The sequence below is a fragment of the Eimeria maxima genome, genomic scaffold (assembly GCF_000499605.1).
Source record: "Eimeria maxima Weybridge genomic scaffold, Emw_scaff118, whole genome shotgun sequence".
Classification (NCBI taxonomy): domain Eukaryota; phylum Apicomplexa; class Conoidasida; order Eucoccidiorida; family Eimeriidae; genus Eimeria; species Eimeria maxima.
The window spans coordinates 46,006-58,251 of NW_013564197.1; the positions used below are offsets into that span (position 1 = coordinate 46,006).

The 12,246-nt window shown below is 43.7% G+C and overlaps 2 protein-coding genes across 2 annotated transcripts; both read left to right on the forward strand.

The window, feature by feature from the left end:
- Positions 1 to 1,381: 1,381 nt before the first annotated feature.
- Positions 1,382 to 4,198, forward strand: EMWEY_00015040 (hypothetical protein; the record flags this gene model as incomplete). Its single annotated transcript, XM_013479506.1, has 1 exon — positions 1,382 to 4,198. One exon carries the CDS (start codon positions 1,382 to 1,384, stop codon positions 4,196 to 4,198), a length of 2,817 nt encoding a protein of 938 aa, XP_013334960.1.
- A 3,568-nt stretch (positions 4,199 to 7,766) lies between these two features.
- Positions 7,767 to 11,198, forward strand: EMWEY_00015050 (hypothetical protein; the record flags this gene model as incomplete). Its single annotated transcript, XM_013479507.1, has 1 exon — positions 7,767 to 11,198. A coding segment is annotated over one exon (3,432 nt), but the record flags the coding sequence as incomplete, so codon positions are not given.
- Positions 11,199 to 12,246: the final 1,048 nt, after the last annotated feature.

Genomic DNA, 12,246 nt, shown 5'->3' on the forward strand with positions numbered 1-12,246 from the left:
TACTATGGTGCGGTAAGAACTCGACTGCTCACTTCAGACAGTCTTATCCGCACCGCATATGCTGTGCTACTCGAGGCATAATGGTGACACGGACAGCAGAGCATACGAATAGCTCCGTTTGACGAATAAAATCTCCTTTTAACTGAAAGAGTACGAAATACATTGAATAGTCCGGTGCTTTGGAGCTACTAACCAGATCGGGTGTAGTGCACGGGCACTACAACGGCTCACGCTGGGAACTTCTGGCTACATATTCCGTGAAAGGGAGACGATATAATACACTACTACTGTCAACGTCCTTCATTTAGGAAACACTGACGGCCAAAAGGCTACGAACTCCGCAAGCCCATCAAGGTCGTGGGACAGGCTGGGTCGCTCAGGCGCTGACTGACCCACCTTATTCGACCAGACTAAGACAAATATGATATTCTCTCCTTTTGGCTTATTTGAGGACTTAATTATGGTTTTAAGGCTAGTTAAGTGGGTTTATGGGGTTTTCGCGCCATTTATCGGAGGGCGTGCAGATGCGAGGTGCACACGTCTATACATAGAGAAAGCAGGCATACTCCGCTAGCGTACTACCGTGAGCCCCCTTAACCCTGGGCAACAGAGCGCTTTCATTCTTAAGATGGAAGTACAAGCATTAGCAGATTTTAATACAGATAGGACAAAACTGCAAATTTTTCTTATTTCCATACCCAAAAAGTGGCTTATCGATTTACAAAAGGATGACGTACCTGCGAATTTAGAGTAGAGTAGCCTAAGGAGCTGGCAATACATGCGAGTTTGCATATGTAAATTGTGTCTATTTTCGCCTTCAACAAGAGGGCCCAATAATATTAAAAATAAAGATAAATGATTTATCAGGTATAACATCAACAAATTCTCCACTTACGAGGGTAACATGGTGGTTTTCTCTTAGTAAGAGGAACGGGATTTCAGGCAGTCAAATGAACCACCACGGTTGCAGCCCTTGAGGGCCTGTCGTGGCACTGAGGGAAGCGAAGCATAATGAATGACACCACCTCTACACGAAAATTCCTTCTAGTATGTGCTTTGTATGAAATTTCTTTGTTTTCTATTGTATTTTTATCTGTTTTGCCAATGATCTCGCACAACCCGAGCCGTCCGACTGTTCGTGGAACGTCCTAAATGCTATATAACGTACACCGATTTCTTGTATTGTTGTAAATATTGAGTACAATGCATTTTGCTGAAAAATACACATTTTTATTCAGGAGAGCTTCAACTATCTGAAACTCTAATTTTTGGGTTAAGTGGGAATCTATTGCATACTCCTCTGACCCACAGTTAACCTACCCTGCTATTGCTGCTTCTTTGGCTCATGATTTGTATTGTAATATTTTAAACTTGTGGCCAAATGCCTGAGGGGCAAAATATTATTCAGCAAAATGCAACTCCTAGCACTGTATCAGCCTATGCTGATTCGGGGTTGCCAATTGTGGGATCGATATTCGAACAACCCTTAGGGAAGATTCATCGGACGCCTAAACCTTATCGTTCTGCTTCCTATTGGCGTGCTTTTCTTGCATCATTAGCATCTATTGGGGCAATAGTTGTTCTTATTCTCTTATGTTCTCGAGTTCGTCAAGCACGAGTCCTCCAAGGACTCCGAACCCGTAGGTTGGCCAGCGGAGAAGATAGTGACTCAGCCATTGACGTTTGCGTCATCAGTTCTGATGATGATGATGACCAGGAACGCCAGAGAGTGCATATGCCCAGTCTTCCTGGTGAAGGGGAGAGGCAGCTTCCTCTGAAAAAGAGATGGTCGGCGAGAGCTCCAACAAGGGGTACCGGTGATGATGGACGTATTCCGCAGCAGCAACAGCAGCAACCCTATCACCATCAACCCTCTGCAGCTCAGCCAGGTTTATACGCAACTCAAGGGTTGCCACAGACAGAACAGCCTGGAACTCCACCATTTACTTCTGGCGGGCCAGTGGCTCCAACCCACAGGCGGTCACCAGACGAGCTTCTTGCAGCCGCCGAACTGCTGAATCTTCACCGTGATGAACGACACTCTCCTACAGATCCACAGAAAGCTGTGCCCGTGGAGGAAGACCCTATGCTGCAAGAACCTATGCAGCAGCAAGACACACAATATCGGGATGAGTATCAACTCTACACTAGTTATTCCCCTGTGTTACCTGTGTTACCGCAGCTCTACATCCCGCAGCCACAACAACCGTCTGGTTTCTCTAGTTATCCCCCTGTGTTACCGCCGGTCTACATCCCGCAGCCGCAACAACCGTCTGATTTCTCTTTTCTGAGGTATTTGCTTGAAGGACCGACGCTGCAGCAGCCATCTCCGCCTCAGCAGCAGCCGCAGCAGCCGCCTCCTCCTCAACAGCAGCCTCAGCAGCCGCAGCAGCCGCCTCCGCCTCAACAGCAACCGGAGCAGCCGTCTTCCTCGCAGAAGCGCAGTAGGCGGCGGGGAAGGCGACGAGCGAAGGAAAGGAAGGAGCTGTTGTCATTACCGAAGCTTAGGACTTTATTATTACAACGAATGAAAGAAAAGGGGATAACGCCGGAGCCAGTCGAAAGACAACGCATGCGGGTGAGTCGGAAGCGAAGGAAGGACACTCAGTCGGATGCACCAAAGAAGCAGCAGAAGCAGCAGCAGGAGCAACAGCAACAACAGCAGCAGCAGGAGCAACAGCAACAACAGCAGCAGCAGGAGCAACAGCAACAACAGCAGCAGCAGGAGCAACAGAAACAACAGCAGCAGCAGGAGCAACAGAAACAACAGCGGCAGCAGGAGCAACAGCAACAACAGCAGCAGCAGGATCAACAGCAACAACAGCAGCAGCAGGAGCAACAGCAACAACAGCAGCAGCAGGAGCAACAGAAAGAACAGCAGCAGCAGGAGCAACAGCAACAACAGCAGCAGCAGGAGCAACAGCAACAACAGCAGCAGCAGGAGCAACAGCAGCAGGAACCGTTGGAACCTTCCACGTATAGCTCGGAGCCCTTGCAAGAGGATGATTGGATCGCTATGGATTTATCTGTAACATCTGGGGAAGGCCAGCCCAGCACCTCCAAACAGCCGATTTCTCTTTCTCCTATTTCTATTTCCTCTTCTCCTTCTCCTCCTCCTCCTCCGTCTGCAGCAGCAAAAGCACCAGCAGCACCACGCCCTTGGATACCCGCGACACTCCCGCCACCCCATGTTATCTCACTTGAGACACTTCGGCAAAAGGCAATGAGTCTTTTGGAAACTCCTAGTGCTGCATCTGGAGGGGTACCAAGGGATGAGAGGGGTGTGCCTATTGCTGCAGTTGATACAGCAGCAAGCGCACCAGCCACGCAGGAGGCTCCTGCTGCTGGCGCTCCCTCTGCTACATCGCAAGAAAAGGGAAGGACACCGGGTCATGAGCTACCGGCACTTGCAAATTTACTGACAGTTTTCAGTGGAGGAGCTGAAACAGCAGAGCAAGCATTACAGCAGACCCACGGAGCACCTGGATCAAGCCAAACGACACCCACGAATCTCCCAGTTTTACTGGGTATAGCTCCACAAGTCTTAAATGGCCACCCATTTGTGCGTCTACCAAGGCGGTTAATGTATAACACTCCCCGTTCGCTTATGGTTGACATAAATACAGCCCTTTGTCGTCAAGCCAGGAGGGATGTAGGGGATTTTATCACCAGGGCACATCACCTCCTAAGTAAAAGTGTCTTAACTCCACATGAAATGGGGGATTTGGCGAGCGTAGCCGAAGAATTGATAACGCATGCATATTTTCGTCAGTGTTGCGACTTGACGTATCATTCGAGTACCCGGTCATTCGATCGTCTTGGTCTACGATTCGTTATCTTGGATATTATTGTGTCTACCTTTATAGTTCTTGGACAAACACCAGACCCCAATGCATGGAGAGCTTTTACAGAAAAGGTTAGCCACAAACCTCCACCTATACCTACCCTCGTAGGTGCCATCAGGCATTACCATTTTTATGGTTCTTGGGCACATCGAATCTCCCTCGCGATACAAAAGCTCAAGCGGCTGGAGAGGCCAGATCCATTAGAGCTTGTGAATATAAAAAGAGTTCTATTCTGCGCGAATGTTTCTCCTTTAATTTTTAAGAGACCAGAGTTCGATGCATATAGGGAGGATGATCGTAAATTCATGGAAACGATAAGGCGTTTCTCAGCGCCTGGAGGTTCACAACCCTAGAGGAAAAAGGAGAAAAGAAACAGAAAATATATAAATTTATATTTTGTTCGAAAGAAAAACAGAAGAAAAGAAGACATTGTTTGCTTTGTGCATGCATTTCTCCATATTCCACCGGCTGCAACTGCAATTATTTGCGGCAACCAATGATATTTTTATGAGTTGAAGAAGGGGTACCATTAATTAAGAAACAAAAGGCAAAAAGACATTACTTGCTTTGTGCATGCATTTCTCCATATTCAACCGGCTACATCTGCAATTATTCGTGGCAACCAAAGATATTTTTATGAGTTGAAGAAGGGTACCATTAATTAATTGTTTGTATATCCAGCAAAAAGGTAATAGTATAAACAATGAATTTATACAAGTCGTAGTATCCTTCTTATATGTGGAGTGCTCCGATCTTATTGAGAGGAAATGGAGCACAGATGGTACAGCGGCAACTAGATGTAAATGTATGAGAAGATGTAGCGAAGCTATATATATATGTTGATTAATTACTATTTCTTTCCTCATATGCGAACAAGTGTCTGTGTTTAATTGGATCATGATGTATTTCCTTTTGTTAACCAATTGTTGAAGAAAATCGTGGTCGTAGGTCGTATATGTATTACTGGCTACTCTTCTCCTTCGCCATAGCTGAACTTCTAGCTGAGGCCTTTTGTGCTAGTAATACGCCTGTGGAAATATACGTATTATATTATATGCAAATAAACAAACAGACAAAAAGGGAAGGAAGAAATTAGTGCAACAGCTGAGCGAAGAAACTTGGTGACTTCAATGACGTGGGGTATAGTAGCGGAAGAAAATTCGCATTGTAGTGAAGGCAAGGGAAGATGGCCATTGGTACAATGTACATGGCCAAGAAGAACAGCCTGCCCCTTGCTGCCTTACGTGCTTTTATTTATTTGCATAAATATATATATTTGTTGGCCATAAATAGCCAAAGAAGTGCTTAATAAATATATATATTATGCTGCAGCAATTCTTATCGCTGCTGGTGCTGGTGCGCAGTATTCATGTGTGCACGTATAGACGTATTCCCTTGTCAGGTCGCTCATGGCTTCTCTTTTCTTCTTGGCCACCTAATAAGGTCATTAATAACTATGCATTTGCAAACTCTAAAAAGAGTACATCTATATGAAATATTGGGGGACTCAACTATATTTTTTACTATGCATGCAAGATATATACTTGTAGAGAGAGTGTTGGGTATGCAACACGGGTATATCGAGTGTTGTCAGTACGCGCAAATATTTACTTGTCCTACAGATATTTATTATATAAATGTCCTCAATTAGGTAGTGTAGAGAATTCCTCTATTTAAATCTTGCTGCATAATATCCCCACCCTCTATTATACCCTACTGTCCTCTTGGCTCAAGGAATAATCTTACAGATAGTGGGTAAGCACTCCCCTTGCCCACAGCAACCCGACTATTCCCTTATATGTGTACATGTATGTAACTCCCCTAAGGGTAACACCACTTAATAGAGGTTTCTTTTCTGCTATAAATTCATGACAGTGACCTCGTAAACACAGTTTGGTGGGGTTGGTGCGGAAACAAAGATATGCGCAAGAAGTTGCACGCGTTGTCTTGCAGCTCCTCCTGCCACCGAGATCAGCATGCATGCATGCAGCGGCACCCATGCACAATTCTGAAGGTGACTTTTGGATATTTTATCCAATAATAACAAAAATATGCATGCATACATTAATATTTACCCAGTCGTTCTTAAAATGGTCTTGAGTTCTGAGCAGGAAGCAGAATCTACCTGGGCTGGTGGGGTGGCAAAGGGAACTACTCGTAACCCTTTCGTAGACAAATGCTATAAAAAAACTATTCTTTTACAATTATATACAGAGCTAGTGAAAGCAGGAAAAAAGGTTTGTTTGTCTTTGCGTGCGGGGCCGTGTTCGTACAATCACGGTATGTGGGTAGAGCAACTCGTGGCGGTCATTGTCTCGCTCACCCCCTCGCTCTCTCGTTGCTGCTGTGCTTAACATGCCTGAAAGTTGAGTAGAGAGTCTAATTTCTATTATACTAACCCTTTACTAATTATAGTTACATAACTACACTTGAGTACACTTCGTGATCACTCTTATACGAGCGAACGCTCTCTGTCACACGAGTCGTACGAGATCTGTGGATCGAGGGGTAATACGCTTGTTTCTACGTGATCAGCTTGGCTAGATTGGATAAAATTATTTAATTAATTGTTTTATTTAGTGTTATATTTAATATTTTTTGCGGATATGCATTGGTCCCACTGTGTAACATGTTGCATGCCAGTTCCCCACAGGAGGAGGGTACAATTACACTAGCAGGTAGACAAGTAGGGTGGAGAGGGAGCGTATTCAGATTGGTTTCTAATCAACGGAGGACTAAGGGAAAGAAAAAAGCAGAAAATAGGGGTAGATTTTATGTTCAAATAGAAGCAGGAAATAAGTTGTCCGTTGTTGTAATCCGTCTTCTCGTGCAGCCGACGAGCGGAGGGGGGCAATAAAGCGAAGCGATCTTCTTCCCTTTAAAATAATAAATGTATTCATAAAAAGCAGTTAATTTATAATAAAAATGAATTGTTTTTGTCGCTAAATCAACATGAATATGCTGGCGGTGGCTGGACAGCATGGATGATAGGCGGGGCCTCGATGCATGATACGATGAAGGCCGCACGAGTTCATTCAGAAAGCGAGTAGGGTGGCTGAAAGCGGCCTTGCTATCTTATAAGAGGAATAAAATAGACTTCTTTCCTTTTTACTATTATTAACTATAAATTATAATTCTTTTTGTTGATTTGTTTTTGTTCCTCTTCCTCTCCTCTTCCCCCCTGCTGTGGATTGTTGTTGTCCACCGAGTATTTATAGTGTGGAGCCCATTCAATATTCATGAATAAAAGTGTTTGGATCATAGACCACCAATTTTCTTGTCTATTCTTGTTTATTTGCTTTTTAATTGTCTGAAATCAATTATAATAATATATTTTGTGGTATATTTCGTATATTATGACCAGACGACGGGCTGAAGACGCGGTAGCAGCCAATGGATCGTAGTTCAACTTCACGCCATGGTGGGCTGGGGGAGGTATTTTCTAGCCTTTTACCAATGTCTACTCCTTTGTATAACAAAGGAATAACAACAGAATCATCATCAGCAGCAACAGGAGCAGCAACAGTAGCAGGAGACTTAGATGCCCCGCTCACCTCCTCCCCCACGAAGGGAGAAAGCATACAACATCGTGCATCATTATCATCTATATTATCATCAAGAAAAGAGAAGAAAAAGTATCAGCAAAGGGCTCTGTTTATTTCTTTAGCTATTTTTGTTGCTTTTATTATTCGTTTATTGCTTGTTGCATGCACTAATAATAATCCTTTCTTTAAAGGTATTCGTAGAGGGAATACAACAAGAAGATTAGCGCAACAACCATCAAAAGAAGAAGAAAATAAAACTCCTTCTCCTCTTGATGATGTATTTAATGAATTATGCCAAGAAATAGGTCCTTTTTTCCCGCTTTCCCCTCTTGAGGGGCCCTCTGAGGGCCCCCGCCTTTCCCCTAACTTTGTAGAGATGGAGTTAAGGTCAATAGAAAAAGGAGAAGAAGAAGATGATGATGAAGAAAGAGAGTTACAAGAATTCTTTGAAGAATTTAATTTCCTGCAGCCGCCAGAGCAGCAGGCTAGTATGCAACAGCAGCAGCAGCAGCAGCAGCAGCAGCAAATAATTCCGCAGCAAATTGTGCAACAAGGTATGCTGCAACAGCAGCAGCAGCAACAGCACATAATGCCGCAACAGATGCTAATGCAGCTAGATATGCAGCAGCAGCTGCAACAGCAGCAAATGATCCCGCAGCAGCAAATAATGCAGCAAGATATGCAGCAGCAGCTGCAACAGCAGCAAATGATCCCGCAGCAGCAAATAATGCAGCAAGATATGCAGCAGCAGCAGCCGCAGCAAATAGTGCCGCAACAGATAATGATGCCCCAACAGCAAATGCAGCAGCAGCAGCTGATGATGATGCAGCAGCCGCAGCAGTTTATAGGGCAACAGATGCAGCAGCAGCCTCAGCAGCAGCCGCAGCAGCAGATGATGATGCCGCCGCCTGCTGCAGCAGCAGCAGCACAATATCCAACTGTACACCCAGCAGCAGGACCACTATTAGCAGGAGTACTAGGACCACAGCAGCAGCCACAGCCAGGAATGTCAGCAGCAGCAGCAGCAGCAACAGCAGCAGCAGCACGAGCACTGGGACAACCACAGCAGCAACAACAGACAAGAGGACCACCACCATTAGTACCAATAGTGCCACGAGGAAGATCATCACCATTCGTAGCACGAGGAGGAGGAGGAGCAGCAGTAGCAGCAGCAGCAGCAAGAGCGCGAGGGAAGCCATACCAACGAGTAATGCTACCTCCACCACCACCATTACAATCAGCAGCAGGAGGTGCAGCAAGACATGCTGCAGCAGCAACAGGTGCTGCTGCTGCACTAGGATATCATACAGCAGCAGCAGCACAACATCTACCATTCCTACACGCATCATTACCCCCACCACCACCATTACAGCCAGCAGCAGCAGCAAGACCAGCAGCAGCAGCAGCACCAGCAGCACTAGGGCAGCAACCCCACCATGCAATGCTACCCCCACTACCACCATTACATCCAACAGTAGCAGCAGTAGGACCACCAGCACCACTAGGAGCACCACCAGCAGCAGGAACAGCAGCAGCAGCAGCAGCAGCAGCAGAACTAGAACAAGTGCTGATGCCACCACCATCATTAATAGACGGAGAAGCATCAGTAGCAGCAGCAGGATCAGCAGCAGCAGCAGCACTAGGACAACAATCACCAATGTTACCCCCACCATCACCATTACAACAGGCACTAGCAGCAGGAATACCAGCAGCAGCAGCAGCAGCAGAAGCAGCAGCAGAATCACCAGGAAGCTCACCAGGAACATTATCATCAGGAGGGTCACCAGGATCAGCATCATCAGCAGGATCACCAGAATCAGCAGCAGCAGCAGGAGGGTCACCAGGAGGAGCAGCAGGAGCAGCAGCAGGAGGAGAGTCACCACCAGAGAAAGAATCATCACCAGTAGAATTAATGCCTAATTTGCACCGATTGCTGCTGCAGCAACCACGAATAAGTCCAGCAGCAGCAGCACAAGTAGCAGCAGCAGCAGCAGCACAAGCAAAAACAATAGCAGCAACAGTAAGACCAACCTCTGCAGCAGCACGACATCTTGCAGGAATGCAGCAAGGAAAAGGTGCAGCACCAGCAGCAGGAGGAGCAGCAGGAGCAGCACGTGCAGCAGCAGGAGGTGTAGGAAGACAAAGATTATCAGTACCTGCTCAAAAAGCGTTAAGAGCAGCAGCAGAGACAACAGCAGCAGCAGCAATGGCAGCAGCAGAAGAGGAAGGAATACCTCGTGCTGCTGCTGCTGCTGCTACTGCTGCTATATACAATTTCCCCCAAATAAGTGCCCTTGTTACTCGGCCTGTTACCCCTGTATACAAATTCTGGCCAAGACCTGGATCCTATGGGGAGGGCTATGAGTATACTGACTCTCGTGCTGCTGTTGCTGCTGCTGCTGCTGCTGATGGTGGTGCTGCTGCAGCAAGAAATACACAAACAGCAACAGGAACAAGACGATCACCACCTGGTGCTGCTACAGCAGCAGCAGCAGGAGGGAATTATGCTGCAGCAAAAGTTGCACAAAAACAACAACAAGAAGAAGAACAGCAGCAGCAGCAGCAGCAACAGGAACAGCAGCAGCAACAGGAACAGCAGCAGCAGCAGCAACAACAGATGCCTCTGCCGATACCACTGCTGCTGCCAGTGCAGCAGCAAACAAGTCCTTCTTCTTTTGTTTTATCTAGCCAAGCACATATGGCATTAGCTGAGGTACTTGTTGCTAATCCTAGTCTTGCTGCAGCAACAGCAGTTGTTGATGCTGCTGCTGCTGCTGCAGCAGGAGCAGCAACTGCTGCAGCAGCAGAAGATGCAGATGGTGCTGCACCACCAAGAGAATTATCTTCTGTTAATCAAGAGACACAGCAAACAGGTACAGGAGATGCACCAAGTACATCAGCAGCAGCAGCAGCAGAAACAGCAGCAGCAGCAGCAGCAACAGCAGCAGCAGTTGCAGGAGCAATGGGTCCTCCTTATTCATTAAGACAATTGCTGCTGCAGCAGACACCACCAAAGGTTAAACCTATGTCTCCCCCCCCTATACAGACAAAAAAGTCTGCTGCTGCTGCTGCTGCTGCTTCTCGTCGTCGTACAGCAGCAACAGGACGTACTAAGAAAAAGATAGATATAGATGCAAAAGGTCAACCCTATCCAAGCAGAAGCAGGAGCAGCAGGAGCAGCAAGGGCAGCAGCAGCAGCACAGAGAGCATGCAACCAGAAGAAGATAAATGGATATCTATAGGTACAGATAACGCAGGGGAGGACGGCAGCAGCAAGGACAACAGCAGCAGCAGCAGCAGCACAATAACAAAACCTAATGAAGAAATGGTAACTAGTACTATAACAGCAACAGCAGGAGGAGGAGCAGCAACAGCAGCAACAGCAACAACATCATCAGCAGCAGCAGGAAGATTACGTTCATCATCTGTAATAGCAAAATTAGCAGCAGCAGCAAGAGCAGCAAGAGCAGCAGCAGCAGCACCAAGTAGACATGAGAAGGATGAAGCCTTAGCAGCATATTATTTAGATGATGATGATGACGAAGAAGAAGAAGAAGAAGAAGAAGAGCAGCAAGAGCAGCAGCAGCTGCAGCAGAAGTATTACAGGTATTATTTTGCATCAACATCTGTAGCAGCAGATGCAGATGCAGCAGCAGATGCAGAAATTGCTCAATTAGTAGCAGCAAAACCCCCAGCAGCAGCAGCAGGAGCAGGAGGAGCAGGAGGAGGAGCAGGAGGAGGAGAAGAAGAAGAAGAAAATAATATAAATAATCATGCATTAATATATATACCTAAATTAATTGATGGGGTAATTCCTCGTAAATTTAGTCTACATAGATTAAATATGCCAGTAATGCATGGAGGATTAGTAAGTATAATAAGAGAAATAGATAATACAATAAAAAAAAAGAAAAGAAATAAAAAAAAAATAAATAAAAAAGAAGCAGATTATTTAATTAAATTAATTGAAGATCTTGTGGTGTATGGACACCATTAACTAAGAGATAAAAATATTAGTGAATTAAATCCTGCTGCTTGTTTATATAAATTAGGAGTTAGATTTATATATTATGATTATTTATATAGATTAAAAAATATATTTATTAATAATATAAATAATAATAATAATAATTATAATTATTAAAATTATTTATTTATTAATAAATGGGCTTCTTTTGTTAATAATTATGTTTTTCTTAATTTTACACATAGTAAACCACAAAGAAATAATAATTCATCAATTAAATATTATAAATTAAATAAAAAAATTAATTATTTTATTAATTTAATTCAACAAGATATAAATACATTAGCTAATCTTTCTTCTTCTTCTTCTTCTTCTTCTTCTTCTTCTTCTTCTCCTTTTTCCTCTTTTTCTCCCTCTTTTTCTCCTTTTTCTCTCTTTTTATTAAAAAAAGAATTATTTTGTCAAGAAGATTCACCAAGTGTATTCAAACATCCACAATGGAACTTTATTAGGGAGGATTGCTAATTTATTTATTTATTTATTTATTTATTTATTTTATTTATTTATTTATTTATTTATTTATTTATTTTATTTATTTATTTGAGTCAACGAGTCTTATTAGAGAAGATTATATGATTAAATATAAATATATAAATAAATAAATAAATATAATTAATTAATTAATTAATTAATTAATTATATTTAATTAATTAATTAATTAATTATATTTAATTAATTAATTATTTAATTAATTAATTATATTTAATTAATTAATTAATTAATTAATTATATTTAATTAATTAATTAATTAATTAATTAATTATAAATAGATGTATTATTGATGATGATTCACCAAATGTTTATAAAGGACCATCATGCAACTAATTAG